This window comes from Drosophila ficusphila, unplaced genomic scaffold, assembly GCF_018152265.1.
Source record: "Drosophila ficusphila isolate 14025-0441.05 unplaced genomic scaffold, ASM1815226v1 contig_414, whole genome shotgun sequence".
NCBI lineage: Eukaryota > Metazoa > Arthropoda > Insecta > Diptera > Drosophilidae > Drosophila > Drosophila ficusphila.
The window spans coordinates 15,284,247-15,299,257 of NW_025064328.1; the positions used below are offsets into that span (position 1 = coordinate 15,284,247).

At 47.9% G+C, this 15,011-nt stretch overlaps 5 protein-coding genes across 5 annotated transcripts; 1 reads left to right on the top strand and 4 right to left on the bottom strand.

The window, feature by feature from the left end:
• Window positions 1–147: 147 nt before the first annotated feature.
• On the bottom strand, window positions 148–781 carry LOC108101785. The gene is made up of 3 exons (XM_017206262.1): window positions 722–781; window positions 349–666; window positions 148–294 (listed from the first exon to the last, which is right to left on the bottom strand). Exons 1-3 carry the CDS (start codon window positions 779–781, stop codon window positions 148–150), a joined length of 525 nt encoding a protein of 174 aa, XP_017061751.1.
• Window positions 782–1,133: 352 nt separating this feature from the next.
• Window positions 1,134–1,804, bottom strand: LOC108101815. Its single transcript, XM_017206291.1, has 3 exons — window positions 1,745–1,804; window positions 1,362–1,679; window positions 1,134–1,301 (listed from the first exon to the last, which is right to left on the bottom strand). The coding sequence occupies exons 1-3, from the start codon at window positions 1,802–1,804 to the stop codon at window positions 1,134–1,136; spliced, it is 546 nt and encodes a 181-aa protein (XP_017061780.1).
• A 310-nt stretch (window positions 1,805–2,114) lies between these two features.
• LOC108101943 (trichohyalin) lies at window positions 2,115–4,660 on the top strand. Its single transcript, XM_017206528.1, has 2 exons — window positions 2,115–3,016; window positions 3,139–4,660. The coding sequence occupies exons 1-2, from the start codon at window positions 2,221–2,223 to the stop codon at window positions 4,557–4,559; spliced, it is 2,217 nt and encodes a 738-aa protein (XP_017062017.1). The 5' UTR covers window positions 2,115–2,220; the 3' UTR covers window positions 4,560–4,660.
• Window positions 4,661–7,005: 2,345 nt separating this feature from the next.
• LOC108101803 (suppressor-of-stellate-like protein) lies at window positions 7,006–8,220 on the bottom strand. The gene is made up of 3 exons (XM_017206280.2): window positions 8,150–8,220; window positions 7,545–8,087; window positions 7,006–7,489 (listed from the first exon to the last, which is right to left on the bottom strand). The coding sequence occupies exons 1-3, from the start codon at window positions 8,158–8,160 to the stop codon at window positions 7,321–7,323; spliced, it is 723 nt and encodes a 240-aa protein (XP_017061769.1). The 5' UTR covers window positions 8,161–8,220; the 3' UTR covers window positions 7,006–7,320.
• Window positions 8,221–8,709: 489 nt separating this feature from the next.
• LOC108101804 (proteasome subunit alpha type-7-1B) lies at window positions 8,710–10,281 on the bottom strand. The gene is made up of 3 exons (XM_017206281.2): window positions 10,080–10,281; window positions 9,793–10,022; window positions 8,710–9,674 (listed from the first exon to the last, which is right to left on the bottom strand). The coding sequence occupies exons 1-3, from the start codon at window positions 10,179–10,181 to the stop codon at window positions 9,248–9,250; spliced, it is 759 nt and encodes a 252-aa protein (XP_017061770.1). The 5' UTR covers window positions 10,182–10,281; the 3' UTR covers window positions 8,710–9,247.
• Between the last annotated feature and the right edge of the window lie 4,730 nt (window positions 10,282–15,011).

Genomic DNA, 15,011 nt, shown 5'->3' on the forward strand with positions numbered 1-15,011 from the left:
TCAATAATTGATTTGGTGACGAAAGCCTAACGATGAAATAATTAACACAGAACGTTAATGACAAACAGAAACAAAATAAATAAGAGATTATTGTCCAACTGAAGTATATTTGTAATTTACAGTATGTAGTACATGTTTCTTACTGCTTCACCAATCCTCTTTCATGTTGAAGTAAACGTTTGTGCAGAACTGCTTCTTACCATAAAACAGCCAGTCCATCAAGAGCAGGTAGTCTCCCCCTGGAAGTGGAAGCGGGACTTCAATGTTGTGAAAATCGCTTAGGAATTGCAAGCCCTGAAAACAGAAATTATGGCATGAGTTGATTGGCTGGATAGGAAGGGATCTCACCACATAGGGACAGGTGTGGTTCACGGTGGAGACACGCTTTATAAGGTTCCAGACGATCTTTACTGCGGGATTATTGGGCCTTCGCATAAACCCGCAGGCATCAACAGTGATATCGTAGAGGAACGGCTTGTATCCGTTGGCTTTCTTCATTAATTTTATGTGGGCAAATATATTGTTAGTAGGCTCTATAAACGTTGCGTTTATGTTCAAGCTGGTTTTGTTTCTGGAATATGCCTTCAATCGACAGTAATGTAAAACGACCCACGACTTGTTAAACGACTCGCAGACGGCATTGGTCATTTTTACAACGGGAGCCTCCTGTTGTAATTAATAGAAAAGTTTCTTATCGTTTTTTGGTTTTATGTTTTCTTACACTACAGACAAGAAAGGCAAAAGCTGCGAATGCCAAGGGGATGATAAACCTCAAGTCCATGTCTGTTGGGCTGCAATCAAAGTTGAAGACTGAATAGAAAATGATGAAGCCCAGGAAATGCAAAATTATAAAAAAATTTTGAACCATTAATATACTAATGACTTTGTACTGCATAATTAACGCTTTTAATTTTCTCCTACAGCCATCAGAAAATGTGATTAACTCTATTTTTATCTCTGCTCATCATATTTGATATTTAATGGGTCACTTAGAAAGTTATCAAGATATTATAAAAAAAATGTAGAAATTCTTTCCTCAGAATATATGTAAGTCCTTAAAATGCTTTCAAAAGTACACAAGACCAATCAAAGTTGATACCACCGTTGCCATTTATTGGCGACTAGCTTTTCAGTCAGTGCTTTGAGCTTTTTGGTATTAAATCCTCTACAAACATGAAATATACATTTGTTGCGAATTGAGGTTTACCATCGAATATCCAGTCCAATAAAAGTAAGTAGTCTCCACCTGGCAATGCAATTGGAACTTGAATGCGATGAAAATCACTGACCATCTGCAGGCCCTAAAACATAAAGTAATATTACTAAGAATTAGTTTGTTTGGACCCAATTAGCTAACCCACCACATAAGGACAGGTATGATTGACGGTGGACACATCCTTAATTAAATTCCATATGATCTTGGCGAATGGCTGATTCCTTCGCCTCATAAATTCGCAGGCATCGAAGGTGTAATCGAACAGAAACGGCTTGTACCCACTGGCCTTCTTCATCATTTTCATTTTGAGAAAAATGTTGTGAGCTGGCTCCATAAATGTTGCATTTATGTTCAGACTGGTCTTGTTGCGGGAATATGCCTTAAGGCGGCAATAATGAACGACGACCCAAGACTTGTTGTATGACTTACACTCTGCATTCGTCATTTTAACGAAGTATGCCTCCTGAAACGAATAGTTGAATAGTTACGGGTCTGAAATCAAGTCAATCGTGAAATGCTTTGGCTTACACTACAGACGAAAAAAGCAACTATGACCCATACGCCAAAGAGTAAAATCCTAAAATACATGCTGGTGGATCGAACGGCAATAAAAAACTGCCAATAACCAAAACGTTACTGTCGAACGTTTATATTGGTAAAACTAGCATGACGATGTGTTCACCTAATTGCTTACAAAATAATGCTAATGACTTTCTGAAAAATAAAATTGGTTACCTCACAATTGCGAGTAATGTGTATATAAAAACGGAATGTAATTTATTAAGGGTAAATCATGTTAAGCCTTTTAGTATGCATTGCACAGCAAAGGGGTTTACTGATCGCTGTTTTAATAAAATAAGAGTTGATTAGTAACAGCTCAGTAGTCGTAGAAATGAGTTTTATTTGATTCAAAGAGTGCTACAAAGTTACATACATACCACACCACTGGAAGAAGCCAGTTCTCTAGGCAGTTGTGGAGTTCAGTACATGATTCTGCGGCCAAAATGAATGCGTGGTGCAAGCCCAAGCAAGTGGGTCCCGATGGACTCTTCGTGAGGAAGCGCTTCACGCGCCACCCGGTGGTGATTTCGGCCAAGCGGTTCGCGGCCATCAAGGGGCGCTCCCGCCAGGACGAGAAGCACGCCCAGCTGGAGGCCGTCGAGGAGGAGCGCCGGTACAGGCAGTACCTGAAGGACGGCAACGACCTGCTCTGCAGCCTGTTCACCGATCCCAATGTGCCGAAGGTCAAGAAGTCGGCCAGGGCCAAGAAGCAGGAGGAGATGGCCGCCTCCAAGGAGGTGGACACCAAGGTGGTCGACGAGCGGCTCCGCAAGCAGCGGATCATCAGGGCCAACCGCCTGCTGGACCAGCTGAAGCCCGGTCCGCGCGCCCTCCACCAGGCGCTCCTCCTCAGCGAGATGATCCACCAGAGGAAGTACAACGAGGACCTCAATGCGGAGATCGCCGAGGCGGCCCTCGCCCAGGAGCGGGCCGACGAGGAGCTGTGTCCCGCGGCCCTCGTGCCCTTCGGCCACGCCACCGAGGAGGAGGAGCTGGCCCGGCAGAACGCCAGGAACGCCGAGCACGCCCAGCTCATGCGGCAGGACATCGCGCAGCGGGCGAAGATCAGGGAGGCGCTGCGCGAGCAGGAGGTGTTCGACGTCCAAGTGGAGCGGGCCCAGTACAAGTGCCTGCAGGACAAGGAGGAGCGGGCCCTCAAGGAGAAGAAGGCCAAGAAGATCGAGTTCTACCGCACCGCTCGTCGGGAAGCCATGCAGGAGAAGGCCGAGATCGCAGAGCGTGAGTAGAAGAGGTTTTTTTATAATTGGTTTACCCTCTTTAATATCCATTTGCCAGATTCGATAAGTAGTTTCTCTTTTTAATAATCTTATAAAATATGAGTACTATGAAATATTTTGCAGATGAGCGTATCTGCGACGCCATCGACGACCGGCGCAACTGCGTGTACATCGTGGCCAGGCGCAACCTGGACACCCGCTACGGGACCCACGTAAAGCGGCTGCGGCAGAAGCAGCTGCAGGAGCGCGAGGAGCAGGCGCTGCTCGTCAGCCGGGCGCAGGAGGTGCAGAAGCGGCGGCTGCAGGAGCAGCAGGCGAACGCCGAGGAGCGGCACGCCTTCGAGACGCAGGTGGACGAGGGCCGGCGCCAGTGCGAACGGGAGATGCTGGCCAAGGAGCGGCGGGCCTACCAGCTGGAGGAGCGCAAGCAGGACGCGGAGAAGGCGCGGCGGCGGCAGGAGCTGCAGCGCTTCCACGTGGCGCGCCGGCTGAAGAACGCGGAGGCGAACCGCTTCTTCGAGGCCTCGCAGAAGCGCAAGCGGGAGAAGGTGAAGGAGGAGCTGCGCACCGTGCTCTTCGGGCAGCGGGACGAGTTCCTGGAGAAGCGGCGCGCCGAGCTGATGAACCTGACCGCCTGCAACGAGGACCCGTACCTCGAGGACGACAAGAAGTTCTTCGAGCAGGCCGTCCAGATCATGGAGGAGTCGCGCAAGGTGGGTCGGCCCCTCTACCCGATCGCCACCGCGGTGGAGCGCTACGAGCGCCAGAACCAGCTGGACATGCGCCCCGAGGGCCGGATGGTGCGCCGGAGCCAGCTGCGCGACTACTGCTGGCCGGGCTACTACTCCAAGGCGGAGCTGGCCTACCGCAAGTACGAGCAGCGCGAGATGTGCCGCGAGGAGCAGGTCCTCGACCGCCACCAGATCTACTGCAACTCGGTGAAGATCAAGAAGCTGGCCGAGGTGGAGAAGCCCTACACGCCCTGCGTGGCCTCCTGCCCGATTAACTGCTTCCACCGCCGGGGAATGCCGGCCACGGACAGCCGCGACTCCTTCGACTACGCCCGGCACGTCTGCTACTCGGATCCCCCGACGGTGGGCGCCTGCCCGGGCCCCATGCAGGTGGTCCACAACGACCCGCTGGACAGCCAGCGGCGGGTCAGCCGGGAGTCCATCAAGCTGCCCCCCATGCCGGAGATTCCGGTGAAGAACACCAAGTCCATTCGGGCGGCTGCCGAGAAGGTCATCAAGGCCCTGAGCCCGCGCAAGCTATCCGCTAGTGCGTCTGGCAACAGCTTGAAGGGATCTCCTCCGGCTGCTGATCCCCAGCCGAGACCTACCAAGCCGGCTCAGCCCGAGGAACCAGTGGAGGTTCCCCTACCCAAGTCCCAACCTCCAGTGAGACCTAGAGCAAAACCAAAGAGGGGCAGCTCCTCGACGAAGCCACCTCCAACGGGCAACGACATGCCGGCACCCGTGCCGAATCCCAAGGGAACCTGGGGCTCCGGGTCCCTGCCGCCGGTGGCCAAGAAGAAGTCCAAGTAACCACGCACCCGATATTACCTAAATTTACGTTTCGAGAGCTTATTGTATTGATGTTGACCGTTCGCTGAAGATGCTCGCAAATAGAGAGTAGAGAAAAGAAATCCCCACCAGAGTCACCATCGATTGGAGCCAGACATCCGAGGAAATGACGTTAATGGTTTTTAAAAGCACTTAAACTTGGCGCACAAGTTCCCTGCCCCTCCTGCCCCTCCCCTCCCCTCATCTCTGTTCCTTTGCCAGCCATTTTTCCATTTCCACTTTCCGTTTTGCCATTTGTCGTGGGTTCCCGGGGAATGGGTAAACCTTTCCCGTGACTCCCGCCACGCATTACGCGCTTTGTTTGGCACTGAATCTCCGGCGGAAAGTGGCCAGCTTCATAAATTCCAATTAATGCGTGGCCAAAGTTATTGGGTTGCGCTCTCCATCTTGGCCAGCGGCTCCTCCTCCTCATCCTCCTCCTGCTCTCCGTCAATTTGCGACACTGAGTGACATCCATTTTTGTTTTCATTTGGCTTATTACCGGGCAGACATGTCCGGCACTCGGCCGCAGTAACTTAATTTGCGCTGCTAACCAGGCTGTCGAACCCCGGAAAACCTTTTGCGGAGTGACCGCCTTGCCGGCCAATCTCATCAGGATGATAATTACGGCGGTTCTCTTTCTCGGCCGTCCGTCCCAACGGGTTAATCAGCCAGCGTTCTGCTGTTCTGGCGTCCCGGACTTTGTAGTGGTCTTTGGGACCGCTCAGCTCGAAATTAACGGAGCGGCCGTCCTCCTCTCCTTTGGCAACTTTTGCAAAGTTTGCCGCCTGCCAAAGTTAACCAATTTAGTGTCATTAACCATAAATTGCTGAATCGCTTAGCCCGAACTAGGTTCATCATGGAAAGTCTAAACGACGTCAACTGCATAAAAGTAATGCCAAAAGGCGGAGCTAAAAAAGAATTTACAATCCGAGTTCAGGCTGCTCCAAACAATGGATCTTAATTTAAATTTGCACTCAAAACTACGTTTGGTTTGTTATAGGAAACGCAAATAAAATTATAGCTAGACCTGTTTGCTATGTTAATTTCTATCCATTTTATTATGCGTCGAGCTGGAATGAGTTAGTTTCACGAATGAAATTGGGAAATAAACACGATTAAATTTGAAATAAAATATAATAGAATAGATTTTGAAACCCATTTAAGTTGGGAATGAAAACTAAAGCCCGCAAATCTAATTGTTCACATATCCCGCTCATTTTTCTTTTCCACACTGGACTAAAACCTAACTACTAACTACTAACTACTATTTTTGGTGCTGTGCAGTTGCCCGTGAATCATTCATGAAATAGAAAATGTAAAGGCCCCTTTCGATTTGTATTTATTGTTTGCCCGGCGAAGGGAGTCCAAATATTTTCGAACCGAGCACACAACAATATTTCTGCAGTAAGCTTTTGCGGCTTCGGAATAACAACTTTTGGAAAAATTGGGCAGTGGCACTGGATTGGCGGATAGAAATTGTGGAGCCCACAGCGATACAATCAAATATTCGGCCATTCTTGAAAACACATTTTTCCCGGCGCACACACTGCCAACAAAAGAACGGAATCCAATCGAGTGCAAGTGCGTTGTTTAGTAGAGCGACGTCCGGATTTGTTTATCCATTCGGGAGCATTCAAAGCACTCTCGAGGATGGCAGCTTGAAATTGAAGCTTGAAGCGAAGCTTGATATTAAAAACAAGTCCGAGAGTCTTATGTTTCATGAGTCATGAATGCATGATGGCGGCGGGATCAACAAGTTTGCAAGGACCTTCCACAAAGGACTCGCCACACTCACACAATAAGAAAACACATTGCCATCCAATTGTAATGTAAAACAAAACGCTCGCTTCCTTTCCTTTGAAGCCCCCTTTTCCATTTCCCCGGCCTTCCGCCCGCCATACTCATTATACGGTCTGCCAGTTTAAAACTCAATAAAAGCTGCAGTATGAAAGATTACTTAATGAAATTAAGTGTGAAAAGTGCGAGAACAGAGGAAAAGCAGAAACGCTTGTCCACACAATTCTCCACTCGACGGGGAAAGCGCGGAAAGCTGAAAACTGAAAGCTGAAAACTGGGAGCTGGAAAGCGGAAAGTGGAAACTGAAGGCGGCAGGGCGGCAGTAAATAATAATAAAGGCATGACTTATTGGAGAAGCCCGTGGAACAGGAGCCGACTCCTTTCGCCGGGGCTCGCGGAACTCGAGTCCTTGCGGACGCCTCAGCCCCAAGTAATTCCCATTATCGGCTTAGCAGGTCGTGCCGGCAAGTGGATTTTGATTGCGCAATCCAGCGTACTCGAGGCACACAGAGATAAATAAAAATTTAATTTCATCTCTCAGAATTCTCCTTGTCTTAATGAAACTATCATTATTTTCGCAAGCAAGTTCCCGGAAAAATAAGTGTAAGATTTAAAATCCATTATCATATGGAGTCTTGACATTTTCTATTATTTTTTGATTGCGATACTGATTTCTCCCAGTACAAAATACTTCACTCTAAATGGATGAATGGACCGCCGAGATTTGTTTCAGTATTGATACATTTAATGACAACGCTCCGGTTCGCTACTCATTCGATTGGTTGATATCGCCAGCTTAGATTATCTTTGGGTGTGTGTGGGTGTGTGTGGGTGTGTGTGGGTGTGTGTGGGTATGGTGTAACATCTGGCGATATCAAGGGGAATCCGTGTAATTGCAACAACAAGACATCAGACCAACAATGTGCTTTCCCTTGGTGAATAGTTACAGGTGCAGGCTCTTCAGGGAGCAACGCGGAGGAAGGAGGGAGGCCTTGGAAGTGGGCAGAGCTCCAAAGGTGGGCTTGCCGGCCGGGGATTCCGAGTGCTTGGACTCTCTTTCGGGGGACTCGGACGGGCACAAGGTCTTGTGGTGGATCTGGAAGCCATACAGACTAAAGGAAGAGGGGTAGGTAGACGGTCTAGAAGATCTCATCGCTATCTACTCACCGCGCCACGTACTTCTCCTTGGGCGGATCGGGACGCAGGTCCGGCAGCTGCATGAAGAACATGTGGGGGAACCCGGTGCCGAACATGGCGCCATCCAGCAGGGCGCAGCGGGATCTGGGCTGGAAGACGTCGGTGCACTGCGGGCAGTAGACCTTCACGTGGGCCTGGCCGCACTGGTCGGAGAGCCCGATGGGCAGGACCCGCTGCTCCCGGCAGTAGAACCGCGGACAGGAACCGAAGTCGCCGCGCTCGTACTTGAGGCACATGTCCTCCACGCCGCGTTGCGTCAGGATGTAGCGGGCGTGGATGAGGCCATACAGCCGCTCCGCGTCCGTGGTGTCCACCCCGCTGTCCCAGTGGCGGAACTCCGGCTCGAGGACCAGCTCGTGGGCCATCGGGAAGTTCTCCACCAGGCCCTCCAGTCCGAGCAGGTTGAACTTGTCCTCCACGTAGTCGGCGGGCACGCGGCAGAGAAACTCGTTGCCCTGGAGGCCGACGAACCAGCCGATCCAGCTGCCATCGGCCACCGAATTTGGTAGCTGGCTGGGAGGGGAAACAGAAGGTGTTTATGGATGCTTTTCCATGGGGAAATGCTGGGAACTTACTGGTACGACATGTTGGCAAAGCAGTCGTACGAAAATGAACTGACGGAAGTGGGACACCAAATCACATCAGTTCTCAAGGGCTACTACATATATCACATTTGAAAACTTTCCCTTGAAAAAATGGGCTTCTAAGATGTAAAGGATTTAGCAAAGAAAAACAGAGCAGTGTGCCTCCTAAAAGCTACCACTTTGACATCTCTTTGTGAACGATTACAACTCCATCTCAGAAATCAACTTCTGCCTTCGAAAGCAGATCCTGGAATCCTGCTTTGTTTTCACTGGCCTCTCCGAAGGGTTAAACCTAGTCCATTCCATGAGAATGCCATAATAAAATGCTCACCTTTAACCCCTGAAGCACACTTTTGATTGAAGCACTCGATTTCAGGAACTGGGAGAGGAGAAAACTTTTGAGGGCCAGTATGGCATCCTGGAGAACAAGTGGAGAAGGAGGAACGAAAGTCCTAAATGGAACTAACAGCTAAAACACTGTGCTTTACTCACAAAAAATGTCGAATGAAATAAGCGTTAAAGTGTAAAAAGTTAAACTTTTAAAACACCTCTTAAAAAAACTAAATAAAAACTTGTATTTAATATTTTTTGGGATGAGTCTTATAAAATATATTATACAACAAAACAAATGGTCTGGTGTTACATACAGAGAATTTTTAAATGGATATCGGAAGAGTATAAATTTATAACTAAGCCATGATGTATTTGTTAAATCTTTTCCCCAAAATTAAAGGTGAATCAAATAAAATCATTTTCGGCCATGGTCAAATGTTTTCTGCATGTGTGCGCGCATTTCTCTCATTTTTTCCCCTACAAATTCAATTCCCATTTTCACTTAAAACTTTTTAACTTGGTTGGCCTGCGAACAGCGGACGCGCCTTGGCCCGAGACATAAAGTAAACAAATACGCCCTCGAGACAAATTAAGTGATTTGCCCGCTTTACACATTTTTCCTGCTGATTACTTTTCCCCATCTCAGGCCCGAAATTGAATGGCCCAAAGAAGCAGGGCGTCGCAGTGCCGGAATGGTTATCAACTTTTGATTGGTCATGAAGGGGCGGGGCATCTGGCCGAGGGCCGTGTCGGGAATTAGGAAACCCGAGGGCGGCGATTGGCCTCCGCCTCCTCCTCGATTTCCCGGCGAACGGTCCGAACGAGATCTTCCAGCACCTTGCGATCGATCATCCGCAGGGGCTGGCGATACCTCAGCACCGCCACGTCCATCTGCTTGTGGCCCAGCGAGGAGACGCTCACCAGGGTGCGGACTATGTGCTTGATGGCCGCGTTCTCGTCGGCGGCGGCCAGGAGCTCCTCCGCGTGCTTCTCCATGAACTCCCGCACCGGCTGGCTGGACCGACCGGTGGTGCTGGCCCGCCACTCGTAGAAGATGCCCGAGGGCTCCGTTTGGAACAGGTGCGGAGTGCCGTCCTCGTCGAAGCCCCCAACCAGACACGACAGCCCGAAGGGCCGCCTCCCATTGCTCTGCGTGTAGTTCTGCTTCAGCTGCGCTATATACCTTTTAAACGGAGAGGGGGAGTTACTATTAACCAGAAAGTTCTCAGGAAATACATTTAACTTTTAATAAACCTTAACTTTGTGACCTTCTTTGTGTAAAGTTTAAAGGATTTTCTTACCGAGTTATGTACTCCACGGTCGCGGGCTTCTCGAAGTTCAATCGGTGGCTCTGGGACTCCATCTGGGCGCGGCTGACCAGGATCCGTGCATCCGCCGTGAGCCCGGCGAAGGTCATCACCACGTGGTCGTCGAGCTGGCAGATCTTGCGAACCATCCGCTCCTCCTGCAAATCGTCCACGGACCTCTTTTCCACGCCGAGCACAATGGCGTTGTTGGTGCGCAGACCCACCTTTCGGTCGGAATCGGGGTGTTCAATAGTGGCTTAGGCCAGACGGCTAGGACTCACCACAGTGGACCCCCTTCGAACCGCCTCCTGGGCGTACTCCACCTGCAGAAGGTGGCCATCGGGCGAGTAAATGGTCACCGCGCGATCGTATCTTCCGGCCATTTAACTTGCTTTAATCAATCGCAATTGCAAAGCTTAGAAGAGTGTTTGTGTATTCAGAAACTATAACTTATTGGGTGAAAGAGATCGCACAGAAAACTGTATTTATAAGGGGATTCAGCGAGAAAATATATTTAGATAAAAATATAAGGATAAGATAATTGTATATTTGCTACAAGAAAAATAAATACGTATTTTAATGAAATATTTAAACACTTCATAGTTTTTTTTTTTTAACGAAAGCTGATAAACATATTCGTTTCATCACATTTTCCGCTCCAGTAATTAAATCACGACAAAATAAATCAGTTAATTCAATTGGATGCCATAAAGGTACATCTGCATAATCCATTCCATTGGCGAATGAACAATTATCGCCTTAATTAGATTACCGATGTCACAAATAACAATATGTTTCAGAAATATTTTGCGAGAATTTCAATTGGTTTGGCTCTCTATTTCTGCCAACCCAATCTGAGGACCTGACCCCGCCCAGAAAGGACCCGAGTTTCCCAGGAAAGCAAATCTACGAAGGTCCTGTGGCTGAAACGCTGACAACAAAATCACAAAGTGCAACAAAGGCGCAAATCTCTGGCCAATGTAATCGTAATCGAAACAGCTTCATTTTGCTAATGTGCTTAGCCAACCGGGGACATCCTCGACTCCTGCGAAGTCCTTCTGCGACTCTCGGACGGAGTCCTGATGCGGTGCTTAGTATGCCGGGAGCGCGCACTGCGCCGTAAATTTATATTTAACATTTTATGACAACCGTGCGCCAACGAAAGGGACAGCGCCAGAGTCCTGGACGTCCTGGAGCTGCGGCGCATACTTACCAGGATTAAACACGTGCCATCCAGAAATAGCCAATCCCGAAAAGAAACGCTTGCAAATAAATAAGTTTAGGCGACTGCAAACGAAATGGCCTGCAAATCGAGGCCCAAATGCAATTATTTCCCAACGAGCAGACACTCTGCTGAGTTCACACACGTGGTCACCATCCACAGAATGCAGTTTGCGAATATGTTTTATGCATTGATGGCGGCGTTTTTTATTTAAAATTTTATTGGCGTCGCCACGGGCGAGCGCTAAATGAATTAATAGAGGCATTTATCAAAATTTACAATCAAAATGCATTAGCCGACCGCGGAATATGGAAATAACATGATTTGTGTTTTCCCAAGTTTATGAGTTGAGCATTTAACTATTGAAAACTTCAGAGCTCAATAAAAACTATTCAAATATTTGTCATCATAACTAATGAATGGCAATAAATGAATTGCAAGAATTATTACTCTAATTCTTTCTTTATTTGTTTGCCTTAAACCATTTGAGTTCGTACACAATTGTAAGTCTTTGTTTGTTTTTCAAATGTCAATCGATGGGTCCCTTGAACTTCAAGGTAGTCCTTGCCAATTTATATTATCGAATCCGTATGGCTTTTGTATAAATAACTTTCAAAGCAACAAAATGCACGAGCATCTTTCCTTAAGTCCTCCATCAACACTTAAGCCCTTGTTAAACTTGTTAATTAAATAAGAATTTCCAGAATTGAGACCATGGCTTCATTAGCACCCAACGCGAAAACACAGATGGAAAAGGGAATCTTTGGCCGCAGGCGAAGTGGCAATATTAAGTATACGCCGTGTTTTCGGTGCGTGCCCCAGCCGCTTGCCATTTGATTAAGCACTTTTACCCCATAAATAGTGAACATTGGCAATCGAAGAGGCCGCTTCATACTCAACTTAACAGAGAATTGCCCTTGAGACAATCGAGGAGTGGGTGGTGGAATTTGTTCTGGGAAATCGGGACACGGGGCGAGCAATAAACGGAAAAGGCGGAAAAGCGGGAAAGCAGACAAGGCAGCCGCATAAAACAAGGCAACAACATGTGCTAAAAACATCAGAAACTTTGGCTGGCGAAAACCGAGCGAACTTGCCACGATTTGTTTGCTTCGAGCTTAATTTGTACCGTCAAATGGTGTTGATTGTTGTTGTTCTTGCCGCTAACCCAGCATTCAGCAGCATCCAGCACCCAGGCCCCCAAGACCCCCCAAAATGCCACTTAAAGTGGCCCACAACCCTCGAAGCCGGCGAAACTAAGGACCCAATAAAAGTTGAGGACGCTGTTGTGGATAAACAGGGTTTGGAGCACAGTTTCAAGTGCTCCCATTGTTCTCGAAGCCCCTCTCCGATGTGTGGAAATTAATGACGAGCGATTTGAACGCGACGGGATCGGGATCGGGACTGGGATGGGATCGAGATGGAATGGGATGGGACACGGCGGTTCCCACGACGGGAATGTGTTTACATGCTGAAAATGTCGGCAGTCTCGATTGCCAGTGGCATGCGAAAAAACATACTCCAGCAATTTGTCAATTAATCATTGCGAAAAGTATGTATAATTTTTATTATTGTACCTCGGGGTCGCGAGCTGCCGACTTGTTCCTGAAATTATTGAGTTCATCGCGTTAAATCATTCCCATTTATTCGCCCTCCAATGCTTTACTCATTATTTATTGACCAACATAGCCACACTAAAATCAATGCATCAGTTTAGGCATTGCAGGGATTCTCGATTGTTTTCCATCCGTTTATAAATCATTGTTTAACTATAAAGAACACTGTCGGATATAACAATTATTATACTTCTATCTAATAACATTTTGTTCTCTACTTTTAGGTAAATATTATTTGAGAGCGGTTGCGGTCTTTGTAAATATTTTGACGACCCCTCCAATCTGTGCCATTTAATCAGTTTCGTATTTGATTCCCGGCCCCTGCTCCGCCTGGCGTCAAACGTGGATATTTGTTTGGTTGGCCTGGACAAGCTGACGATGGCAAAATGCAAATGACCTTTGACCATTGACAGCAGACTGCTCACGAGGTGGGGCCACTTCCGAGGCGAACCAGAGGCTCCTGGTTGCGACGGCTCTATCTCTATCTATCTACTATATGTATATCCCTATCCCCATCCCCATATTACGTATACGCTGCGTGTGCCTCGGCTAAGTAAACACGGGGCAAGCGGAGGGGGCGCACCTGGTGGCTCAAACGAGGCGCTCAGACATTCACCTGAGCCCTTTTTAATAAACCCAGCAATGCACACGCCATTGTTGACTCGCTCCTCTCGCAGCTCCTCCTTCGGTGTGTCCTGTGTGTTCCTGTCCTGAACCCACGGCCCATCCCCCGCTGCTTATGGAAATGCTTTGACTGCCCGGCCCTAAAGGGCCGTTTTGAGTCAACGAACTTTGGCCTGGCCAACAGCATCCGCATCCTCTTGAACTTGGCGGCCGGAGATGCACCTGTCGCCTTGGAACTCATTACCACCAAAGTGCCCCATTCTGGGTTTTAGAAACTTATACTAACTCCGATTAGAACTACTCAAAGTGACAAATCTCCTTATAAGTTTCTATTTATGTTTATATTATTAATATTATGTTATTAATTTTTCCTTTATTTATTTGCTGTTAATATTGAAAACAATTTATGTTGCATACCCAGTAAATATCTAACTTACTCCGGCTTTAAGATAATAGTTATTCCTTAAATCGCAGTAATCTGAACTTCCCAGGAAGCCATTGGGTTCGTGGCTGAAAGCGAATATCGACAGTGTTCAATTTAATTACGCACAGAATGCTGCCCCTGCCTCCTGCGAAGGATGTGGAGGGGGTTTGGGGCTGGCAATAATGTAATTTAGAAGTTTAAACCTGCTAGCTGGCAATTTCAGTTCGAAGTTTCGAGTCCCAGTTCCACTCACGCAACCGCGAATAAAGTGCAACCAATTGCAGTAAAGTGCAACTGCAACTCCATCAGTCAGCGGCTTGGCCCCTCGACGCCCCGACTTTCCCGCATTTTCCGCATTTCCCGGCTAACTAAAAGCCAAATGGCGACAAATGCTGTGCAAATTAAGGAGCAGGAGGGCGAAGGCACTGATGGAGAAAAATGCAGCATGCGGAAGAAAGTGGAAAGTGGAAGCGAATCGAGTCAAATCGAAGTGAAAAGTGGAGATTGGAGATGGGAGCGAGCGAGTTTTCCGCTAATGGTCAGCGAGGTCCGGGGGAACTGTGAGTGCTTCAGCTGTCGCGCACTTTCGTCTTATTAAAGTTGCAAGTCGTTCAATTTTTCAGTTCCGAATGCATTGCAATGACATCACGTCCATCTATCATATCGGGGTGCGCGAAATCAATCTGCGATACGGCAGCAAACGTCAAATAGAACACGCAATAGCAGGAAAAACTTCTCATTTCAGTGAAGTAGAGTATATTCTCACCCACAGAACAAGAGGATGAAAAAGACAAGCAGCTAATTTATACACATTTTCTGCAGGCAAGTTCCGCAGGTGGAGGCGAACAACCAGACCCAAAAACACCTTTTACGAAGCCACCGAGAAAATAGAAGGGATTCGAAAATAAACAACCCAATTGGAACGAGACAAAATCAATGCCGAACACACATATCCTCAAGGTCTGGGAGCGAGAAGGAGGAAGGACCTGTCGCTATCTCCGGGGCTTATATAGTTCACTGGTGCAGCTGCAGTGGCAGCCACCTCGACACGCGACCCAGTGCATATAAACATTTCACAGTCTGGCGACATATCTCCGATATTTTTATGGCCAAACTGTGGGCCAGCGCTTCTTGTGGCCAGGCGCAAAAAAAAACTATGCGAGCTGCGAGAAAAATGTGTCTGTAGAGCACTCTTATCTCTGTATAATCCACTTTATATGTTCACACCACCACGCAAATTGAAAATAAACACAAATTCGGCCAGCGACGAAAAGTGGGAGAGAAGGAGGAAAATTCAGCTGGGGATTACCATTTATGGGGAATCAAAACC

What these genes read in the sequence shown, in the direction of transcription:
- LOC108101804 (XM_017206281.2), bottom strand. Translation starts at nt 10,181, where the DNA reads ATGGCCGGAAGATACGATCGCGCGGTGACCATTTACTCGCCCGATGGC. An exon ending in TTCGAAGGGGGTCCACTGTG is followed by an intron (nt 10,023 to 10,079) that starts GTGAGTCCTAGC and finishes TCCGACCGAAAG; the next exon opens with GTGGGTCTGCGCACCAACAA. An exon ending in ACCGTGGAGTACATAACTCG is followed by an intron (nt 9,675 to 9,792) that starts GTAAGAAAATCC and finishes TCCGTTTAAAAG; the next exon opens with GTATATAGCGCAGCTGAAGC.
- LOC108101803 (XM_017206280.2), bottom strand. An exon ending in AAGGAGAAGTACGTGGCGCG is followed by an intron (nt 7,490 to 7,544) that starts GTGAGTAGATAG and finishes CTCTTCCTTTAG; the next exon opens with TCTGTATGGCTTCCAGATCC.
- LOC108101785 (XM_017206262.1), bottom strand. Translation starts at nt 781, where the DNA reads ATGGACTTGAGGTTTATCATCCCCTTGGCATTCGCAGCTTTTGCCTTT. An exon ending in TTGCCTTTCTTGTCTGTAGT is followed by an intron (nt 667 to 721) that starts GTAAGAAAACAT and finishes TAATTACAACAG; the next exon opens with GAGGCTCCCGTTGTAAAAAT. An exon ending in ACCACACCTGTCCCTATGTG is followed by an intron (nt 295 to 348) that starts GTGAGATCCCTT and finishes TTCTGTTTTCAG; the next exon opens with GGCTTGCAATTCCTAAGCGA.
- LOC108101943 (XM_017206528.1), top strand. Translation starts at nt 2,221, where the DNA reads ATGAATGCGTGGTGCAAGCCCAAGCAAGTGGGTCCCGATGGACTCTTC. An exon ending in GAAGGCCGAGATCGCAGAGC is followed by an intron (nt 3,017 to 3,138) that starts GTGAGTAGAAGA and finishes AATATTTTGCAG; the next exon opens with ATGAGCGTATCTGCGACGCC.
- LOC108101815 (XM_017206291.1), bottom strand. Translation starts at nt 1,804, where the DNA reads ATGTATTTTAGGATTTTACTCTTTGGCGTATGGGTCATAGTTGCTTTT. An exon ending in TTGCTTTTTTCGTCTGTAGT is followed by an intron (nt 1,680 to 1,744) that starts GTAAGCCAAAGC and finishes TATTCGTTTCAG; the next exon opens with GAGGCATACTTCGTTAAAAT. An exon ending in ATCATACCTGTCCTTATGTG is followed by an intron (nt 1,302 to 1,361) that starts GTGGGTTAGCTA and finishes TTTATGTTTTAG; the next exon opens with GGCCTGCAGATGGTCAGTGA.